Source organism: Strongylocentrotus purpuratus, unplaced genomic scaffold (assembly GCF_000002235.5).
Source record: "Strongylocentrotus purpuratus isolate Spur 01 unplaced genomic scaffold, Spur_5.0 spur5_scaffold_13, whole genome shotgun sequence".
Taxonomy (NCBI): Eukaryota; Metazoa; Echinodermata; class Echinoidea; order Camarodonta; family Strongylocentrotidae; genus Strongylocentrotus; species Strongylocentrotus purpuratus.
This window is the reverse complement of record NW_022145598.1, coordinates 4,374,079-4,397,155: the sequence shown is the minus strand read 5'-3', so window position 1 is coordinate 4,397,155 and position 23,077 is coordinate 4,374,079. Positions and strand designations below refer to the sequence as shown.

General features: G+C 35.3%; 1 protein-coding gene across 1 annotated transcript in view; it reads right to left on the bottom strand.

Annotated features, from left to right (window-relative positions):
• The window catches only part of LOC582631, a 155,724-nt gene extending 133,645 nt beyond the window's left edge, over positions 1 to 22,079 (bottom strand). Inside the window, exons 1-24 of the mRNA XM_030983831.1 lie at positions 21,863 to 22,079; positions 20,961 to 21,076; positions 20,493 to 20,602; positions 18,540 to 18,608; positions 17,201 to 17,416; positions 16,386 to 16,451; positions 15,346 to 15,405; positions 14,548 to 14,622; positions 13,606 to 13,662; positions 12,841 to 12,915; positions 11,729 to 11,785; positions 10,922 to 10,954; positions 8,624 to 8,671; positions 7,760 to 7,885; positions 7,026 to 7,121; positions 6,385 to 6,515; positions 5,929 to 6,097; positions 5,486 to 5,574; positions 4,811 to 5,015; positions 3,905 to 4,033; positions 3,398 to 3,475; positions 2,981 to 3,142; positions 2,232 to 2,336; positions 1,763 to 1,858 (exon numbers count right to left, since the gene is read on the bottom strand). Coding sequence (XP_030839691.1) covers positions 1,763 to 1,858; positions 2,232 to 2,336; positions 2,981 to 3,142; positions 3,398 to 3,475; positions 3,905 to 4,033; positions 4,811 to 5,015; positions 5,486 to 5,574; positions 5,929 to 6,097; positions 6,385 to 6,515; positions 7,026 to 7,121; positions 7,760 to 7,885; positions 8,624 to 8,671; positions 10,922 to 10,954; positions 11,729 to 11,785; positions 12,841 to 12,915; positions 13,606 to 13,662; positions 14,548 to 14,622; positions 15,346 to 15,405; positions 16,386 to 16,451; positions 17,201 to 17,416; positions 18,540 to 18,608; positions 20,493 to 20,602; positions 20,961 to 21,076; positions 21,863 to 21,972 — 2,478 coding nt within the window. The 5' untranslated portion in view covers positions 21,973 to 22,079. The remainder of the gene's footprint in view (positions 1 to 1,762; positions 1,859 to 2,231; positions 2,337 to 2,980; positions 3,143 to 3,397; positions 3,476 to 3,904; positions 4,034 to 4,810; positions 5,016 to 5,485; positions 5,575 to 5,928; positions 6,098 to 6,384; positions 6,516 to 7,025; positions 7,122 to 7,759; positions 7,886 to 8,623; positions 8,672 to 10,921; positions 10,955 to 11,728; positions 11,786 to 12,840; positions 12,916 to 13,605; positions 13,663 to 14,547; positions 14,623 to 15,345; positions 15,406 to 16,385; positions 16,452 to 17,200; positions 17,417 to 18,539; positions 18,609 to 20,492; positions 20,603 to 20,960; positions 21,077 to 21,862) is intronic.
• Between the last annotated feature and the right edge of the window lie 998 nt (positions 22,080 to 23,077).

Sequence of the window (23,077 nt, the reverse complement as noted above, 5' to 3'; positions counted from 1 at the left end):
AACAACTAAAACCATGCAGGGATGAGGATCACCGTGGCAACTAACACATGCAGACGGGAACGTGTGAAATGGGATGTTGCAAGATGGAGGATGGACGAAGGAAAAATTCACCAGCAACGGGAGTAAAAACCCTTCAGGAAAAAACCCTTCGGTCATTTTACCCCAAATTGTAAAGTATGCAATTTATATGTATAAACTTTTTCTGTATTTCCCCCAAGGTATCTTTTTCTCCCCCTATATTTTTAACTCAAATGCAATGTATGGAGATATGTCATATGATTTTTTTTTCTCCATATATGAAGTGCTGAATGTCTATGCGGTGATTTTGTATATTTGAATATGATGCCCATTTTCAAATAGTTTGGGGATGATTTGTTTGTTTTTTCCTCTTTTTCCATCCATCACAAAATCAACAAATCTCCATACCAAGACAGTTCATATCAAACGAAATCAAACCAAATCCATCAAAAGACACCAACCAAAACACATACTATTACATGCAGCATGCAAAACAAAATACACATCTGCAAATGCAACAAAGCTCAAAACACATGCAAACACGCTTAAGATAAATATATATACAAGTACAACCTTACATGGAGGTACATGTACATCATTTGTGAATTTGTAGGTGATTGAATCTTGAAAGTCTTGAGAACATTTCTGTTCTTGTGATTGTTGTTGTTGTTGTTGTGGTTTTTGTTGTTGTTCATTTCATGATTTTGTAAAAAGTATTACATGGTAATGAGAATGATGATGACATGATAAATTATACCTTACTAACTGCAATCGACCAGGATGAAGAAGGGCATAAGTCCACAAATAAAAGTTATTGAAAGACCTATTGCCCTTTTGAATCTCCATCGTAAAATGTTTAAATGATGAAGAGCTGACATGATGATCAATTTTGAATGATGCTGCGGACAATGTCATGAGCATGTGATACGATTTCAATAATGCTGATTGTTACATCAAAATTGCGGTGATCATGTGTAAATGTTCAAATGTTATAATACATGCACTTGTAAGGGGACAAGTACATGCAAACAAAAGGCCATGCATTTGAAAAAAAACAGTATAAAAACAATCAATGCAAAATTAATACATGGAACAATTGCAATCAAATAAGACAAAATATGACCACAAAATCTGATCAAACATGGGGAAAAAACACTTCAATTATTAGAACAAAATAAAATCTGTCACATCAAAGACAAGTTAGAAAAGAAAAACCAACAACATATGACTGAATCAAATAAATATTCAAGTTGTTGAACTTTTGAAGTGCATGGATTGGGTAGTGAAACATATTGTACAACATAAAGACATTTTGGGTAGCAGCTAAAGTGTGGTATTTGGTGCAAAAGGAAGTATGTGTTTGTATATAGGAAGAACAATAGCATGAACAGCTGAGAAAATAATACAAAATGAGAGCGTTTTTTTAAACATTTTACAGAAACACAGCACATATTACACCACAAAGAGAATTCATAAAGATAGGTCAAAACGGATCTCGTGAGAGGAGTACTATTATGACAGGTAACCACGGCAAGAATTAACAAAGAAGGAGCACAAAGTGCGACAATTATGAGAGGTAATAAAGGGTGCAAGAAAAAATAAAGAAACAGACATATACAACTTATACATGGGAGTGTTTGAAAAGAAAGTATGAGCAGTGGGAGCAAGGAAAGGTAATACATGTTTGAAAGGGTGTAGGTGGGAGTGGTAGAAGGGGGGTAAAGCGGGGGAGGGAGGGGCTCACCTGGTGGTACTCGGCGGCGTATTTCAGATGGGTTTCTAGGGAGACAAGAAGCTGCTGAAGCCAGTTCCATTGGCCCTGCATCGTAGATAGGTAAGCCTGCACATATGCAAGAAGAAAAATGATTGGCAATTTATACTTTTTTGACACAAGAACTTTGTTGTTTGTTTAACTTGGAAAAGCAAATTTGAGGTTTAATTAGATTACGATATCTAGGCATGAAATCAGGGAACCAAACATCTTAAAGAAAGAAAAATGAAGATTCCAGAGATTAAAAATATCACAAATCATAAATCCTAAAAGCTGGGCTTTCATTTTAAAGAGGAATAAACCCATTTTCTAATGACACCCAACATAGCAATGATTATGCCATGACAAGAGACAAATAATCCATCAAACTTGAGTTATCAAACTTTTAGGGGGGAGAGGGGTTTAGATCCCAAGCTAATAAGAGTTGTTTGTAATGACTTACACTGATTGTCTCTGTAGCGGGATGTCTATCCATGACCATCTTCTCTCCACGCTGCTGGACACTTGTAAACTGACGCTTACGCATCTCAACTTCTTTGATCAAGCTCTGTTAAATATGAACATTGATAGAAAACATAGATTAACACAATTATTTAGATAGCGACTTATATATTATCTACCTTGTTCACAGTTGCAATACTTGAGGAACTGTAATGAGTCCCATGTATTACAGGAAATAGAATTTGGAATTTGTAAATGGATACTAATAAACCAATCTCTAATTCCTTGACTAGGCCCTGGAAGCATGGAAGACAATCAAACATTGACTAAGACCCAGTTTACAGTAAGCCAAAAAGGTGGGCCGAGCCGCGGCCCGGCCTAGCACTGTAAACGCGCAAAAGGCCAAATGCGAATCCAAACTGGCCGCGCATTTGGCCCTGCTCTGGAGGGGCCTTTTTCTCACAGTTAACGCACGCAGGGCCAAATGCACGGCCAACTGTTACCCGGAAGGGAAAGTTCGCCGTGTATAGGAAACTGGGGAAAAGATTCACTGCAAATCGCGCGCGACCGGATCTGCACTGTGACCCCCGAGCTTGTAAATATTTATAAATAAACTGTATTTAATGTAAATAGCACTCAAATTGACGTAAATTGCGGTTCACACACTCAAAAGCATAGTTTGCAAGAATCTTCAGTCAATTTGAAGGAGGCAGACTTAATCAGAAGAAGAAGAAGGTTGTGTCAGTTTACCTTGTGGTACTTTTCAAGTTCAGAAATGTCCATGTTCTTGGCGCTCCAGTCCCTCGACTCTTCAATCTCCTCCTTCTCATCCAGCCACATCAGTTCCTTGGTAGCGGCTTGAACAAAGTCTAGCAGGGCTTCCATGTCACCAACACGGTTCACAGATTGGTCCTAGATAAAACAAAATCATGTGGATTTTTTTATAATAATGATAAATTTTAATGAATAGACACTTAATAATTACAAGTAATGGACTAAAGTGCATTGCAAAGTCAAGGAGGACTCCCAATTATACCTCCACCGCCAATCATAGATTTAGTCTAAATAAAACTAAATCAGGGCAGATTTTAAATGTTTGTTGCACAAGGCAATTATTACAGATAGCAGCTACATTCACAGCTTAGGCAAATAAGCAATTTTTCATACCATCAGTTGTCTATACTCCTCATCCAGTTTGTTCATTTGCTCTACGTAGCGTTGCAAATCCTCTCCAGTCAGATTTTTCTGTTCAAGTAAAATGAGAGATGAAAAATAAACCTGTCAATAACTGAATCATTAATGATAACAAGTAGAATGTACAAAAAATAAACATCATAAAACTTTACCCGGCATTCTATTGGTAAACAGTTACGGAGTACAAAGAAAATAAAGGATAACCTTCAAACCCTGCATATAGGGCTCACACGGAATTTGGCTTCCTACTTAGGTTCCATGTGCGCCCTAATCTAATGCGAGTGCGTAGGCTAATTGTTAATTAGCCTACATTGCGATTACATTGCGATGTCCCTTTGTAAAAGAAATATTTGAAGCTCATAGTTTGACTACAGTAATTGCAAACAAAGAATATGCAGACTGAATCTTAACAAAATGGTCTCAATGGTACTGTAAAAGATAACTACCCAAATAAATCATTGCATTTATCACTTATTTTACCTGGACAGATCTGCAGCGCTCAATGTTGACCCCAAACTCTTTGACAACCTGAAGGTCAGCCTTGGCCTGGGCTAGGGACGTCTGGACAGAGTTCAAGTCTTGACCAGAATGGGCAGTACGGATAGACACCTGGAATGATACAGAGATAGAAGTGATTGGTAATGTAAATTTGAAATAAGTTGTTTGATTAAGTGACTAGGTTCACTCTTTCAATATATTTCTATGGTTTAAAATATTAGAAAAACACTTGGAAAGTGGAAAGAGAAGTGACATAACCTATCAGTGATGTAAATTTTGAATAATTGCCCTGCTTTCTTCACTATCAATACACTTTTAACTATTGGAGATATACAAAGGAATTCAATTTACAGAACCCCCCCCCCCCCCCCAAAAAAAAAAAAAAATACCACTAGAATTTGTAAGGATAAGGGAAAGGTCTTAGGTATGCTGTCATCTGGAGGCCCATTCATGTATGTTACCACGTAATATCAAACATTGATTGTAAATAACATCGCAAGTGTAATTTTCCTTTATATTTAGTCAGATCCAAGCTAAAAAAAAAGCTATCAACATCACACAATCATCAGGTACAGGTATGCCAGAATCTTTGATTTAGTTGGTAATGAACAAGGTAGAGTCGCTGCCCGGCAAGCAGTAGATGGCTGGCCAAATCCTGCTGGTTCCCCCTAGATTTTTTCTGACTTGTTTTCAAGTACAAGATTGAACATGCCATCTTTATCTACCGAGCCAAAAATTTCTTTACAACAAATGACAGAATGAGCTTAAATGTATTTTTTAACAGGGTCCTACATGCAAGAATGAGGCTCTCCTGTGTCAATAAAATGATAAAAACACAAATAAAATTAATATACAAAATTCAAGAAGAATTCCAGAGAGGCAACTTACAGATTTACTCTGCACCCAGCTGGAACATTCACTGAGGAAGCCGTAGATCTTGGGGTCCACGATTCTGCGTTCGGTGTGCAGCTGCACGCGACGCTCCACGCGAATCTGTTCCCCTTTGACGGTGGTGCGGGTGGTCACGCTCTGGGTCTTGCCGGCGATCTGGTAGTTGCGCACCGCCATGAGTTTGTTCTGGAGATCATCAACCCTGTTGGATGGAATAGTCATCATGGGTGAGGAATAAGTGTTCGCATTGCAAATTCTCTCGCACTCTCTACATGTATAAGACATGGTACTATCATAATGTCCTTTTTTTACATATTTGCAACAATTTACATACATGTATATATCAACAAGGTATTTCTGTATCGTAAATTTGTTGTATATGTCACAGAAGTTCACCTGATCTCTCTATTTCATTTCTTTAATTTTCCTCAATTCTAATCTCTTCCCACCTCTCCTTCTACTTCTCTATTCTCTCCCATCTATTTCTCTCCCTCATTTCTCTCCTTATTTCATAGACACTCTTGGGGAGTGATAATTTCCTCTACCTCAGTACGAATTATCTCTATCGTTCACTCTTTCTATCAATCCCTCTCTCTCTCTCTCGCTGTCTCTCTAATACAGCTCTCCACCTCCATCCCACTCTTCTCTTTTGTTCATCGTCTACCGTCTTACCTCTTGGCTAGGGACAGAGCCATGGAATGTTGACCATCTCTCAGTTGTTGGACCTCTTTGTCCAAGATACGAATGTTGTTCTCACAGGTCTATAAATTAAAACAAATTACACACATTCAATAAATCAATTTCTAGAACAGAATAATTCCATCATGGCAAAACTATAGTTAGTTAAAAGAAAATATGTATAGGAGCTTTAAATAGATAGTCAAACCTGTCCTTCATGAAGTGAACATATCTCTATCAAAGGCCACCTGTCTATAGTAGTCACCTTCAATGTGTTTCTCCCTCAAAAAAGACATGTACTTTCTAACTCAAGAAACATTCAACAGGTTTGACTTTACTGGTCCTTTTCATCTTACACTTTAGCCATGCTCATTCAGTCCATCTCTACGATGACCATTACAAGTACAATGTTAGAGTGCAAAGAACAGTATTCCTACCTTTGATGCACTCTCGATGTCGTCGATCAGAAGACGGACATCGGTAGCGGTCATCTTGTCTGCTTTTCCGTCGGATTCCTGGATGCGCGTTTCTATGGTTTCCAGATCGCTGGAGACTTGGACGATCTGGCGGGTCACATGATCAACGAGGGAATCCATGTTTCCTTGCCTGAAAAGCAACAAAATTATAATTATATTTTTAAAATTTTTGTCTAATTGAAAGAGCAAAGAATATACAACTCTTGTATTTGGATTGACTCTACTGGTCTTGAAAGATCAAGATTGGTCATAAGACCAAAAGTAATCTTACACTCAGAACAAGACTTGCACAGGGTCTCTGTGTAGAACAAGACTGACTCGTGGACCTTTTATTGGACTGTAGTAGGTCTGTGTTAATGCTCCACAAAAGATCAAGGTCCAGTCTTAAACCAGACTAGTATTTAGATCTGAACTTACTTGTGGACCTCTGATTGCAGGTTGTTATCTCTCTGTTGCTGGGCCAACGAGAGACGACTCCATGCATCCTCAATGTCATTGGGCTGCAGGCCGACCGGGGGACGGAAGTGGCCTGTTGCCTTCATTGAGCGCTAGAGAAAGAAAGGAATAAAAATGGCAGGATGATTTAACATAAATGAAAAAATGTCAGAAAATTAAGATCACAAAATCAACATGGATGTGAATCTTAAACTACCAAAATGGACATTCATCTGTGACATAAATATGGAAAATTCTTCCATTTGTTGTATACCAATACAAAGATATCATGAATATCTGTGATATCATGAATATTCATGTATCTCTGTAAGGATGACATGTTTTTTCATATCCTCAGTTGAAAATCTCATCCTGCACAATAATAAAATGTATAAAAGTCTTGTTGGTCATTTTGTCTGGGCCAGAGCAAACGGAAGAGTTTGTACATCGAACCACAAAATTACTACTTTGCTGCAATGAACTACTGTACATGTACCCAATGTGAAAAATTCACCTAAAACCTTTTTCCTTTAAAATCATTACTATTTCTTATGTCCAACGAGCATGGAACTTCAGTTTAGTTGTAATCATTTTTTTTTTTTTTAACTTTGTTTATATTTCACCTCTTGAGCTCTGAAGTCTGCGATGAGACGGTTCTTTTCCTGAAGCTTAGTGGGGACCTCATCAGTCTGGAACCGTTGGAAATCACGACGCAAGTTCTACAAAGATGAACAACATCAAAAACCTCATCGTTACTATATTGCCATAAAATATCAAAGCTAATCTCGCTTGGAGCAGCACATGTTGCAATTCCTACGTGCTCAATCATGTATAGTACATCCGTCAGTGGTGTGATAAAAAACATAAACAGAAATGTAAAAGGTTTATTTTCTCATGCGTAATAGATCTTTTTTTTGTTGTTCATTAATATCCATTTCAACAGTCAAAACCCAGAGTACATCTTACAGATTGGTATATAACGGACAGATCACAGATAATAGGGCTTTGTATTATTTCATTCATCAACCCCCACTTGCCATTTATCTCTTCAGTAAAATGGTGTTTTTTTTTTGCCTCCCATGCTTTATCTTTACCTGTTGACTACTGAATTTTCTTATCCCAATATGTCTTTAAACAGGGCCTACCATATTGCGTACCACTGTCGCACAGTTCACTCAAAGCGAATATACACAACTTTAAAAGTGTACCAATCACCTGAAGAAATACAAATTGTGTATAAGTAGAATGTATAAAATCAACCTTAAAAAACTCTATCTGGCATTCTATAGTTAAAACGGTTATGGAGTATGAAGAAAATAAAGGACATGATGTCGGAGAGAGAGGGGCATTTTCTTACCTTCATGGCGGTCGCATCTCTGGGGAAGTTGCGGTCTTCCATGAGGAGGGTAGCATGCTTGACCCACTCAAGGTGACGCTGGGACGACACCTTGTATGGCTCCCAGTCAGAATCTCTGGAGGACGCCTGGTGAAGAGACAGATAGATAGAGAGAGCGATTGGTGTCAAACAAAGAGAAGGATGAGGATGATGATAATGAAGATGATGGTGATAATGTCCTTTGGCAAGACAATTATCTACATTTGCCACACTCAAATGGGTACCGGGCAGGAATTAATTCTTTGAAATGCTAGAGCGCCGTAGTGGCAGCACAGCTAAAGCCGGGGTAATAATCTCCAAAGTTTTGAAGCACTATATAAAAACTGAGTATTGATATTATTATTACTACGATGATGATGATAATGTTAATGATAATGATTATTTTTGTTTCATGACCAAATCGCATTTGATGCCAGTAATTACGAAAAGGAAAACTCTTTAAAAAATACTTACGTTAGCAAAATGTTAAGAGATTAAAAATTCTGATTTTGATGGGGAATCAATTTTCCAACTTGTTCTTGATATATATAGTTTATAATCAAGTATACTGTTTTCAGACGTGACACTTTATTAGAAAAATGTAACACTAACAGAAAAGTTCCAGTGCTGCCAATTTGAAGAAGAAAGATGATCAAATTAGCCCGATAAATAAATCCTATGACAGTGGTATCTACTTGCATCTTAAGTTTGTACATGTAAGCGTTGGAATTAACATGTCCATGTATATGTACATCTCAATGGTTGATATTAGTTACATTACATGTACATTTATGGTTCTCCTGAAACACTGGACACCTTAATTCCAAATCAGAATCTGACACTCACCGAGTTATTGGTTGCACCGCCGTTTGAGGACGTAACATGGGTGCGTTGCTGTAGAAACAAATGGGAAAGAAGATGGGAAGGAGGAAACAAAATAAAAACAAAATAGCGTTATTTTTCCCATCCAATGATTCTCATTTTTTTTTGGCAATTTAACGTACTATTAACAAATTTTTACTAAATCTTGCCATACGGTTGGAAAATTTGCTACTTTTTTATTGGTAAATCTTGTTCCCCCCCCCCCCCCAATAAATCTTTATAAACATAGTATACTCGATACATAGTCCCTTATTCTTGTTGCTATCAGGGGTGATAGTGAGCACTAAAAAAAAAATAGGTTTTTTGTTTTCCCCTCAACCACGCCCCCCTTGAGTAAAAAAAAAAAAAGGCGATTCGCGGGGAAAAAACGGCATCTAACAACATTCCCCGCTTTCGAGTAAGAAAATTGGGAGAAAAAAATAGGGCAAAATAGGGAAGAATAGAGAAAATAAGGGGGGAATCAGGAAAATCAGGATAAAAAAGGGAAGAAAAAAAAAATCTGGTAAAAAAAAAAAAAAAAAAAAAAACTTTTTTTTTTTTTTTTTTTTTTTTTTTTAAATCGGGAAGAAAAAAAAAATCGGGAAAAAATCGGGAAAAATTAAAAAAATCGGGAAACCGATTTAAATCGGGTTTTTATCAGGCCTGTGCTATGTAATAATCAAATTTGAAAAACCAAGAAAATAAATATATATATTTATATATATATATATATATATATATATATATATATATATATATATCTTTTATGAATGAACATATATGGATTTTCATAATTTTCATGTTTAACATGACAACTTTCACCTCGAAACAAAAGTTATGAAGAATAAAACTGTGTCAGTCAGTTGAACTAAATGTATAGTCCCAGGTCAATTTGTCAAAATGTCAATTTACTCTGTTTAGAGCCAGAAGGACATTAATGCATTTATGCTGTTTATATATCCATAAATATCTAACACCTTTTTAGCTCTGAACAGATCATTTGCTCTTATTCTTTTTACCATGCTGCACCAGTACACCACGTGCAACAAAGTCATGTCTACCACCGGGTGAAAAGCATACATGTCATTGTTAGATACGTGTAAGAGCCAGAAGGATGTTAGTCCTCATTGTGTACAAAGTCATTTTAACATCCTTCTGGCACTCAAACAGTGAAATGGTGTTAGGTCAGTGTGTGAAGACATGTACATGTGGAATTTAGCATGCATGTTTACAACATTACAGGTGAAATGGACTTGTATTAAGGTTGAAAACAAAACAGCATTCAAGAACGAAAAGCATACTTATGCATTAAACAAAAGTGCATTAACTTATAACATGACATGGATAGCTACTACAGTGTATGTCCTGATTTAATTCATTTAGGACTCACATGACTACTCAAAGAGAAAGAAAATTTCTTTAATTTTTTCTTTTGATATTTCAATATATTAGTTTGTATGGGCAAGCCACAAGTGACTTCTCTTCTCTTCTCTTCTGATGTGATCTCTTTTGTCCCCAGTTTACAAAAGGAAAAAGTGACAAACTTTGTCAAGGGTCTAGCAACAATGAAAAATGTAAGATTCCTACTCGCAAAATTACGTATTCCGATTTAGGCTTTAATTAATACGCATTACACATATACCAGTTATCAAAAGTCAGGGAAAATTGGTGGGTCTAACACTTGTAATACCAAAATGTCCATATAATTTAGTGACCAGTTTATGCTAATAAAAGTAAGTAATCTGTAGAACAAACAGTTCATCATTAAAAAGTAAACAAACAAAAAAATTGACAATAAAACAATGTTACATTTAAAAGCTGTACAGAACCATCATAACCTCCACCATCAACAAAAAAAAAAAGGTGATGAATCAAAGATATTAGACATGTTAATAAAAATACCATAAGACAAGTGAATGGTTACAATATGAGTCAATAAATAACATAAATGATATGTAACTCCATCACAATAGCAACAAAATGAATATTATAACAAATTATAAAATAATAGAAAAATGATCATACAGATTAAACATAAACATTAAATAAAAAAATAAAATGAAAAATAAATATGACAATAAAACCAAAGCTCCTATGGAATTATAGCGGGAAAATCTGTGCTTAAGATTACCAAGATTATGAAATTATGAAACCCTTCCTCGAATTTAATGAATGAGATCGAATGGACCATAAATAAATGAGAGTAATGAATGTAGCATCTCCCTACAGAACCCAATACAGGTTTTATGCAAAGCAAAGATATAATTTCAGGAAAAAACATACTTGGTAATACCCTGAGCGTGGCAAGAGTATTATCTGGTGGTGTGTATTAGCACAAAAAATAAAACAAAAATAAAGCACAAAGTGAAAAGATAGACAAAAACAAATTTTAGAAGAATTAAAAGACCATCTTTGGCAAAAACGTGTTCAGGAATGATTAGATACTGCACCAAGAAGCAAACAAATGAGGTAGTAAACTCGTCCTACAACATTCATCCATTTTCTTTCTTTCCTCCCCCCCCCCCCCCCCCCTCAAATATGTTATTAAATATATCAAACTGGGCCAGTACAGTCCCTGTATTATATGTATGAAAGGAAATGAGGGAATCAAGTAGTCGATGCGATTCATTTTAGGGTAATTCTTGATCTTCACATCTTTCAATATCAATCATAGTTCTTATTACATGTATGTTTGGTGCATTTTCCTCATGAACGCTCTACATATAAGTAATGTAAACAAAGCAACAAAAATACAGAAAATATTAATACATAATACAATACATTCACATTGACAAACACCTCAATTATGTACTGACTGGAAATTTGGTTAACAGACGTCAATAAGAAGTACATGAGTTCTTTTCAATAATATAAGCAAAGGAAAATAAAGTATAAATGTCGAGCACTCTGCAGAATATTCATTGGTTCACACTTGGGGAAAGACAGAAGGAACACAGCAAGAAAGAGGTGCTATTTTTCATAAATAAGCAGGGTTTGTTTTAAGCACACACTTTATTTCTTTTTGTTTTTAGAAGCTGCTTGGGTTAAATAATGCATTAAAGAAAATAATTTTTAGACATTAGTACTCACCTTGCCAGAGTCTGTAGCAGGTGCGCTACCAAAGTTTATGGATGTGTGCACTGGTTTCTACTCAGTTTGGAAATTTGGGGGTGAAAAGGAGCAAATTTGATAGTTTGGGTGGCATTGGCGAGAAGGAAAAGAGAATCAGGAAAAGCAATAATTAGTTAATTTTTATATCTAAGCTTTAGCATAAAAAAAAGTAGCAAACATTTTTGAATTATGTTCCAATCATTAACATGTTAAGAAAAACTTTCTGTAACTAGACACAATCAATTTCAGGATCAAACTAGTTTTGCATGTTTAAAATGTATTTGAAAGACAAAATGTAATGCTACATCTACAACGTGCACATTTGAAAACTTGCATGTTTCTTGTAACCATGCTAAAGTAAAAACAAAATAAGTACTTTTAGTGATAAAAATAAACACAATGCCTCAAATAAAACTGTAATGAAACCATATGCATGCTTAAATATGATGCAATAATTGTGTACAAAATAATAGACGCATGCCATATAATATGTCTACATGTAGCATGCCACCTTTTTTTTTTAAATGAATATCACTTTAAAAAAATCATATGTCCTCTGTTAATATACCAGTATTAAAATCAAATATGTCACATCATATTCAACTCTACAACTTTCTTCCTCAAGATCTAAAATAATGGATCGTTATGTTACTATGGGTTTTTTCCTTCAATGTATTTGAAATGAATCATGTGACCCAAAAGTAAAAAGGGAGATATGGTATTTCTCTCATTTTCAAATCTCATGAAAAAATTTTGAACTTCACAATTTTTTTTATCTTCATATTTTTCTTTTTACTAAACAGAGAAACCATTCCTTTCAATTGTAAAATGAGGTCATCCACAAACATTTGGGTTTATTCTGTAACTTTCACATTTTGGAATATCTTGATGACAATTTTTTTAATACTTTTCTCTGATTTTCTTTAGCAACTTTCTGCCTATTCTTATGTTCATTTGTAAACTTACAAAAAAACATTTACAATTAATGGAAATAAATGCCATAGTCCCCAAAAACATAAGGTTAATCATCTATTTATCTTCTTCATATTTCAATAAAAGAGGCCTTTTTTTTATTCCACACCAAAACTCACTTTTATTTCAACCCTAATTGGTGGCTCAGACTGTCTTTGATTAAACCCGCCTGGTCTGTTGTACTGTTGTGCGGACTGTCACATATAGGCATGCACAGAGCATAAGGGCGGAGATGGGAACAAGAATGGTGCATGCAAAAAATTAATAATATTGGAAATGATATGATAGCAAAATGTAATAAAAAATGTACAACTAAAAGAGAGGTACAATAAACTCATATCTCAGCGAGGTTTGCTTCATTGATCAATTTTTGCAAACTAATTGAAAATTATTATTTGATTCCTTATTCATTAAAAATATCAGTTCTTTCTTAACTTAATTTAAGACAACTGCACATTAAAGAACATTAATTCATCCATCTGTACATGTGCCAATCACTCCATGTTCAATATACATGAATGCGTAGTGAGCTCTACATATAAGTAATAATAATAATAAGTAATAATACCATACATTTGCATTGGCAAACACTTCAATTATGTACTGACTGGATATTTGGCTAACTGACATCGATAAGAATTACAAGAGTGGTTTTCAATAATATAAACAACAGAAATAAGTATATAAGTCGAGCACGGCTGTGGAAATTTAATAGTTCACACTTGAGGATAGACAAAAGGAACACTGCAAACATAAGTTTTGTTTTTTTCTTAAATCAGCATGTTTTTTTTTAAGAACTCAGTTTCTTTTCCTAAAGCTGCTTGAGCCAGTCGAGGTAAATATTGCATTAAAGAAATTTTGCATTTTTTGAGATTAGTACTCACCTTGCCAGAGTCTGCAGCAGGTGCACTACCAAAGTCGATGGATGAGTGCACTGGTTTCTACTCAGTTTTGAAATTTGGGGTGAAAAGGAGCAAATTTGAGGGTTTGGGTGGCATAGGCGAGAAGGAACAGAGAATCAGGAAAAGCAATAATTAGTGATTTTTTATATCACAAATGTTGTAAGAAGATACACAGAGATTGAGTGAGAGGTACAGTGGTGGAGAAATGATGAGGGAGAAGTGAAGAGAGAGAGAGAAAGGAGAAGAAAGAAAAATAAGAAATTTAGATAGATGAAATGAAGACAAAAGAAAAAGAGAGAAAGAAAAAGAGAAAGAAAGAAAAATAAAGAGAGAAAGAAAGAAAGAAAAAGAGAAAAAGAAAGACATAATGAAGGAAAAAAGAAAGAAAGAGGAAGAAGAAAAGAATTCCATTTCTACAAATTACTTTGTACTTGAGTAGTTAATAATGACTCTAGTTGTTTAGGTAGTTAAGATTTGCAAATTCAAGTTTTAAGCCTATTTCTTAGCTTTAGCATTAAGAAAAGTAGCAAACATTTTTTAATTATGTTCAAATCATTAACCTGTAAAGAAAATCTTTCTGTAACTAGACACAATCAATTTCAGGATCAAACTAGTTGTGCATGTTTATAATGCTTATGGAAAAAAATGAATGCTACATCTACAATGTACACATTTGAAAACTTGAATGTTTCTTGTAACCATGCTAAAATACAAAATGAGTACTGTTGGTGGTAAGAACAAATACACTGCCTCAAATGAAACCGTAATGAAACCATATGCATGCTTATCAATGGGGCAATAATTGTGTAGTTAATTATAGATGCATGCCATAACATGTCAACATGTGACATCTCACCATTTTTTTTTTTAATGAAAATCAGTAACGGTATTCAAAAACTATTTTTAATTCACACCATGACTCACTTTTATTTCAACCCTAATTGGTGGCTCAGACTGTCTGTAACTAGACCCGCCTGGTCTGCTGTACTGTTGTGCGGACTGTTACATATAGGCATGCACAGAGCATAAGGGCGGAGATGGGAACAAGAATGGTGCAAGCAAAAAATTAATATTGGAAATGATATGATAGCAAAATGTAATAGAAAATGGACAACTAAAAAAAGAGGTACGATGAACTCATATCTGGGTGAGGTTTGCCTAATTGTTCAACTTTTGCAAACTAATTGAAAAATTATAATATGATTCCTTATTTATTAAAATATCAATTCTTTCTTAACCTAATCAAAGACATCTAATATTACATGTGATCAACTGCACATTATAGAACATTAATCCAATCACTCTATGTGTCTAATATACATGCATGAGTGCTAAGGCATTATGTACATGTATATGTAGGGGCCTGGTGCAGATGAACACATTAAACTATGATTTGCTACAATTCAGTTGGTTCTCATTATTATGTTGATTATAATAGATCTCATTTTCCCCAAAAGAGGGCAGTAATACACTTGCATCTTTTCAAGTGTTCAAATGTCCTTAAAACGAATATATACATATGTACCTATATTGCAATTGATTTTCAATTGAATTCAGGGTGAAACTTAAATTTGGCCCAAAAGACTGCTTTTCAGCAATGACAATATAATTATGATTTTATCAGTGTTTGTTTTGTCTCAAATTGCAATCAAGATGTAATGTCTGTATTGCAAACTATTATCATCCCAAGTTAATGAGGGGGAAACACCCCTGCAAACTCACACGGGCTCGCTGTGATTGTATTGGCTCTTCTACAGCTGTTGGAATGGACTGTACCATTTTCTACAAAATAGGGATGCAAAAATATGATCACAATGAGGGACACACACACAATATAAAATAAAATGAAACACATTCGATGGCTGAAAATATGCAATAACTTTTTGTAAAGAAAAATGTAGTAGTCTGTTCAATTAAGGAAAATTGGCAATAAATTTGTTAAGGAAAAAAAAATGATTTCATCAACTGAGGGCAAGAAGGGTGATAACTTGCATCAGTTTCATCACAGTTAATGCCTTTCTAGCTTTAAGCAGACGACGTGAACTCAAACTAACTGAAATGCTTCTTTTGTCTTCTTTTTTTTCATGATCTATAACTCAAAGACTGGGAGGATGCAAAATCATAGACAACAACAAAAAGAATTTTGAAGTTTAAAAAATGACCATATCTATAAGAACGAGTAGTACAATGTCATGATAAAACATTTATTTGATACTAGACATACCCCAATAAACACCTAATACCCATGTTACATCAACATGACACACCAGACCGACATTAGATTTAACAAAAGCTCACTACCCCGTCTGGCCAATATTTAGTTGGTTATTGGTCAGTTTGAGGTCAATTTGGCTGTGTGACTAAAGGAAGGTACTTTAGTGAAATGTAGTGGCACAAAGAGACACATCAGAAATCATAATTTGGTTATACAAAGGTAAAACCATATCATTAAGATAATGCGCAGGTAAAACCTGTACTTCCTTTAAAAAGGCTCAATATATATTACTTAACTTGCATTCAGATACCGGTAAGTCAAATAAAATCTTTTAATTCACCAACAAGTTTTGTATGCCTTCTTTTGTGCCACTACACCTCACTTATGTAATACTGATGACAAAAAAAATTCTAAATGAACTGAACATGCATGAAATGCAAAACATACTTAAACAAATTTAAAATTAATATCAATTAAAAGAAACATGAGCTTGAATCAATTTTTTTCATTAAAAAAAAAAACATCTTCGTAGAGAAAACCAACTTACATCAATGGTATACGTGTCAAAGCGGGGTTCATTTGGTCGTCTTTGCGGTGAGCTTTGCGTTTTGGGCTGAGCAGAAATCATGAAATTAGAGTTTGAGGGATCGAGATAGAAATAAGAATATTCAGATAACTTCTAGGCAAGATTATTTATTTCTCTAATGCATAAGGTGATGAAAAAAACTTGGTAAATTTTGTATAATTATTTTAATTGTATGACAACACTGCAACTCTATCTGTGCAAGTCTTGTGTACATGAATAGCTTTACACTTGAGAAATAACAGATAGTAACAACATAAGTACGGAAGAGCCTAGAGAAATCTTTCACAACATTATTCTTTCAATATATTTCAGTCAAATGGGCGCAGTTATACTTTCTTTACTTTTTCAACTTCAGGTTCTAGATTGATTGCAAAGTGAAATTTTAACTGTTTTCACTGGAGCATTGCTTTGAGGAAAGAAAAAATATTCAATTGCAAAGAGCTTGCATTCAACAAAAGTCATGTCGATTGAGCATGTCAATGGGAAATAATTTGCATGATATGGGCACTGTTGCACAGTTTTACTTCTAAAAATTACAAGACCTAAAAGAATTTGGTTTAAAGCATATCAGGAATAAACACTTAACCTCTTTTTACTAGCAATGAAACTCCCACAAACATTTACAGAATTTATAACTGTAACTATTAAATCTAATGCTTTATCAGTGTTACACAAATTGATAAACTTTCATTTTAAATTGCTAATTCATTTATTCTACCATGTAATTTGGGGCAATTTTTTTGGGAACTCCTAGAACTCCAGTCTTCCATCATTACCTTGACTTGGGGAGTAATTGAGGACTCAACTTTAGCTGCTACTGGGAACTCAATTCTAGATGATGCGACTGGGGACTCGATTCTAGATGATGCGATTGGGGACTCGATCCTAGATGATGCGACTGGGGACTGGATTCTAGATGATGCGATTGGGGACTCGATCCTAGATGATGTTGCAGAAGCCCCTGACATGGGTCTGCCGGACTCCACTCTTGTCTGTTGATTGTTGGAAGAAGGGGGGGGGGGGGGTTAAGAGGGGGGCAAGGTTTGGAGAGAATGGTGGCAGATGAGAGGCGTAAGACTATATATTGCTTGATTGTACACTGAAGCTACCGTTGGGGTGTTAGGAGCATTGAGTTTGTAAGAGGTTAGGTGTTAGGGAAACATATATGGAAGGGAGAAGAGTTTGTGTGTGGAGTTGATCCATGCTGATGAAGAATAGGAGAAAGAAAAGAATGGTAGTGGTGGTGGTAATGAAGACGCTTATGAAGATGGTGATGAGGATGGTAGGGGGGGGTGGTGGTGGTGGTGGTGGTGGTGGTGGTGGTGGTGGTGGTGGTGGTGGTGGTAGTGGTGGTGGTGGTAGTGGTGGTGGTGGTGGTGATGGTGGTGGTGGTGGTGGTGGTGGTGGTGAGGAAGAGAATCTGGATGAGGATGGTAGGTGTAGGCAGGGGGTGCTGGTGGTTGTGATAATGACGATGATGATGATGACAATGATGATCATCATGATGAGGAAAGGAAATATAGTAACAGGAAAGCTGGAACCGACAACAGTTATCAAGAGTAATGATGGTAATGGAAGAATTGGATCAACTTTATGCATGCAGTATTAAGATTGACCATGGTATGCAGTAGAATTAGTACAGTAATGTTATCAAAACCATTTCAAAAGATGCCTAAACAGTTTTTTTAAAGGGTCTAATTCTCAGGCAAAGACAAGAAATAAAAGCGCATGATGTCAATTTACATTCATATCCATTGATGAATCATTAAAAAAAAAGTTTACAGCTTTACTTCAGAACACATTTGTGCCTGATATACCTAAATTCATACGTAGTAATTTTACAAAAAATATCTTGTATCTGTATACAAAAAAAAACCCTGCTTAACTGAAAGTAACTCTTTAAGTCGTAACAAAGCATTCACAAGGCTTTTGTTTCAATTACCAACATACATGTAGATGACAAACAATATAGACTTTCCATATTTACTAAAAAAATAAATAACACAATTTAAAAAATACATGTTTTTTAATAGCATCATTCTGATTAACAGAACAACATTTAGAATAAAAACATTCTACCACATTTTGTGTTTTTGACTGTGTATTTTGACTTACAGAAGAAGTAGACTTAATGGTTCTCTCAGTTCGAGAAGATTTGGTGAGGGACGCTTTGCCAGATTTTCTCTATTTGCATGAAGATTACCATGGTAATAGAGGGATATTAGAATTGATGGAAAATAAGTTCATACGCAGAGTAGATTTATGACCATAACAAAGAAGATAGTATTGTAATGCCACATGAAATTCCCATAGATATATCAATACAGGCATTGATTGCATAGAATTGGGAAGATGTAATGGTAATTGCAGAGGTCCCATTACAAGAAGATAAACATTTAAAGTGATATTTGATAAACCCATTACCCAAAAAAAGGGAATTTTGTTTTCATGAAGGCATGATGCATATACCATGTGAATTTTCATTTGGAAGATGTAAGTAAACAAATTGTATGTGAAAAGAAAGAAAAGGTGGATGATTCGGGTAGAGATATGACAGAATTGAAATGAGGGAGGGGGTTGAGTAATTGATGGGAGGAGGGGGGTGAGTTCAATTATACCAGGAAATGAATGCATGGGAGGAGTAGAAACATGGTAGATGCCATATGAAGGTACATTTGTGAGGGGTGAGGGGTGGATCAATTGAACCACAAATAAAATGTATAGGGGAGAGATAGAAATATCACAGACATCAAATGAGGGGGTGGTGATGGGGAGCAAGAGGCGAACCAATTATACCAAGGATGATATGTTTGGAAGAAATAAGAACATGACAGGTGCCAAATGAAGGTGAATTGAGGGCGAAGGGGTTGGTACATATTACCAGGCATGAAAATGTACAAGACATTCCATGATGTGGATACATAATACACATACACCGAGAGGATAGAGATGACAATTTGAATGGATGTACCAAGCATGTGAATTTCATCACATTGGGAAGGGATTAAAGAGATAAGTGGAGGGCAAAATAAAAACAGAACAGAAGGAGAAAGTTAAAATCAATCTCGCATTAGGGTTAAACTTCGAATTATAAGACATTTCAAGAATTTTTTTTGGAGATGCTATCAAGAAGTTTATGAATTAGGTACAGATATTAAAACAGGTACATTTCTGATTAAATACAGAATTTTTTTGTTTTGCAATAGGTTGCATCTGGATTGCGAGTTATACCACAACAAACCCACATTCATTGCAATACATTGAGATATATTACTTTAGACTTTCAATATACTTAACTTAAAAGCATTTAAAAATTTGGCAGTACATACATGTACACATACATGTAGTGCTAAGCAAAATATAATCACATTTCTTATAAAGATCCAAAGATTCTTCTGAGTTACAAATAGAAAGGCTTTCACACTTTGCAGTTTGCTTTTTTTCTTTGTGGTTTTGCTTCTGTTCATGACTTGCTTGTCTGTTTTGTGGCAAAATGAGTAAATATGTTTTCTTATTTTTAAATTTAGGGCATGGAAATGGCTGATGAATTTGAACTCATGACTAAATTCCAGTCATTCAAGTTGACAAAATTGTCAGTAACACATTATATTATTTCTCAAATAAAGTTCATTAAAAAATTACCAAAATGTTAGCTTTACCATACAAAAAAGGTCAAAGCAATTTTAAATATGCATTGACCCTTTCTCTTCTATTGTGACATCACTAGCAAATGAACCAATCAGCTGCTTCCATTCATGTATTTCCTCCTGACTGTAGAAACTTTCCTCCAATCAGATCTCTTGATTTACAAAGCTAGTACATACATCTTGCAATATTAGGGAGAGAATGTTTTCTGCAATGTGAGGTCATCAAGATGTCATGCTTAGGTCAAAGGTCATACACTTTTAAGTGGTGGGAAGGCAATAGAAACAAAAGTAATAGAAAATGAATATTCCAGTGTGGTAAGTTGACCACTGAAGTCAAAGGTAACTAGTGAGGTCAAAGGTTACAGGTCACAGACCTGTGAGTCAAAAGTGGTCATGGGTCAAAGTTCAAAGGTCATCTCACCTCTGAGGAAGAGAAAGAAGTACTGCTCTCAGGGACTCTGGGGAAGACATTGTAGAGCGAGGACACGTAGGTCATGATGGACTTATCGTCTGGTTTGGGGACATCCACATCTAAAGAAACAAAAAGAAAATTAACTGAATCGTAATTGTGTAAGAGGTTTGGCAAATCAAATTTTTGATTTAGGGATCTTTATCCCCTGGACTAAGGGGCCAAATATTGATTACTCCAAGTTTACTTACACCTCAAACATGTGACACCCCTATAAACAAATGGTCAACTCCTTCCTTATCATAGGACTACTGTAAAGCATGGATCATACCATTTTCTTGAGGGGGATTTGCTTGCCTTCTAGTTTACTTACACCTCAAACATGTGACACCCTGTAAATGAATGGTCCATTCCTTCAATATCATAGGACTACTGTAAACATGGATCATACCATTCTCTTGAGGGGGGGGGGTTGCTTACCTTCTGGATCTAGGAGACGAGTAACTCCAAGGTGTTTCTCTGCAGTACTGAAGGCACGTTCCAAGTTGGCCCGGTGCTCGGATGGCTTTAGGGACTCGTAGTTAATCAAGTCAGGCCTGCAAAAACAACAAAATAACAATGAACAATCCATAAAAATGCTCAGATGATATCTTGAAAGCACAGTTTAATTCAATTTCACGCCATCAATTTCTTACTGGATGTGCTAAATTAGTAAGTTGTACTTTCCAACTCTTCTGTTACCGAAAGTGTTCTCTGTATTGTCCAAGAAATCTACTTTATAACGATGAGGGGGGGGATGGGTGAAAAATCAGATGTAGACTAGTGCATGTTTGAATGAAATTGAACAGTTTGAAATTGAATGTTTTTACAAGCAAATAAATATGTTTTGGGGCTATATTCTCTATATTTGTATGTTATTTCCTAAAAAAACTTTTATTATGGAAAATAGACAAAAACATTATTTTGAGGCTAGGATTTGGAACAAAAGATCGATGAAAATTATATTCAGAGTTTTAAATAGTGAAAAACATATTTTCTATGCTATTTTTCCACAATTCAATTTTGACCAGGGTTGTTCACAAATGACATAGTATTAACCATCATGGCAAAATAAAAACTTTTTTTGCAGATAAGCGACTGGTAAGTTAGGGTGAGAACAGATGTATGCAAGACACAGAGGCCCGTAAAGCATAGAAATGAGAGGTGCACTGTACTTAAAACTCAAATACTTGTTATGTTTGTCATCTTTTGTTGCACATATTTCTTGAGGCAGTTTATGCCATGAGCGTCCCTGGACGATGTATGCGCGTTCTTTAAGTTTACACTATTATCATTATTATTATTATTATTATTATTGTTATCATATGTTCTTTGTTTCTCACCTGTTCTTGTGAATGATGGCATTGAAAGCCAACCCATCTCTCCAACTCCTGCCAAAGTCTTTGATCTGAACGCCGGGGTAGTCCTTGACATTGCGCTGAGCCCAATTCATGAGAGCCTCCTTCGCCTGCAGGGGTGTGCTGCCTCGAGCTCCATCAGACTCACCTACAATCTCAGAAATCTAGAGTTGGAGAGAGAAAAAGGAGAGAGAAAAAGGAGAAGAGAAATTAATGTTTGGTAACATGTGCAAAAATGGGTATAAAATAATAATAATAGTGGGTTCTTGTATAGCGCTCATGTCTGTCAGACTTGACACTCCTGGTGCTCCCAAAAATCTAAAGATCTAGATATACACGTATATATTTTCAAAGGACAATTCTTAACTTGACTGTACATGAAATTTCTTTCCTGGAGTTTGACTCCACCTCATGGGTAGATGGAGTTCACCTATTTTGTTGCGTTGGAATTGTGAAAATTAGATTAGTTTTCAATTTAAAAAAAAAAATCTTTTATAAATAAAAGTCATGATATTGTGTATTCATATATCACACTACTTGCATAATTCAATGCACTTTCATGTTTTATTACGACATTATGCATTGCAGTATGTATTGAATTTGCAAGTATTAATAAACTATTGCTGCATGACTTTACAGGTCCAAAATGTAACAAGTAAATTTAGGGAGTGCAAATGTGAAAGACCGTCAAACAATCAGCTGCCGCAACAGCACATTCACACAACATTTCACAAACTGCATCATTGGAATATATCAGAAAATCATTCAAGTAACGATCACATACAAACATCAACAGGACTTTTCTTCCACAACAATCAACTTTACAGAAACGGAGTCTTACAATCCAGGCACAACCTCATAACCAAGTTTGACTCTTTTGAAGATTTGAAAAATCTCATTTCGATCGAGCTAAGATGCAACTCTTTCCAATGATTTCCTACAATAAAGGACTAACAGATTTTTGAAAGAATTGATCAAATTTACTTGAATTGATCACACATGATGGTTATGAGATAACCTATTTTAATGAGGCTTTCACACTACATGAGTAATAGCAGTCAGGCATTGCACCTCAACGATGTATGGTGTAGTACAAGCATAAATCAAACAAGGAAAACCTGTTCAGTCACCCAAGCACTTTCATGTGAAAGCAGATAACATGGAAGTTATAGCAAAAATGGTTATACTAAAAGGTCGCGC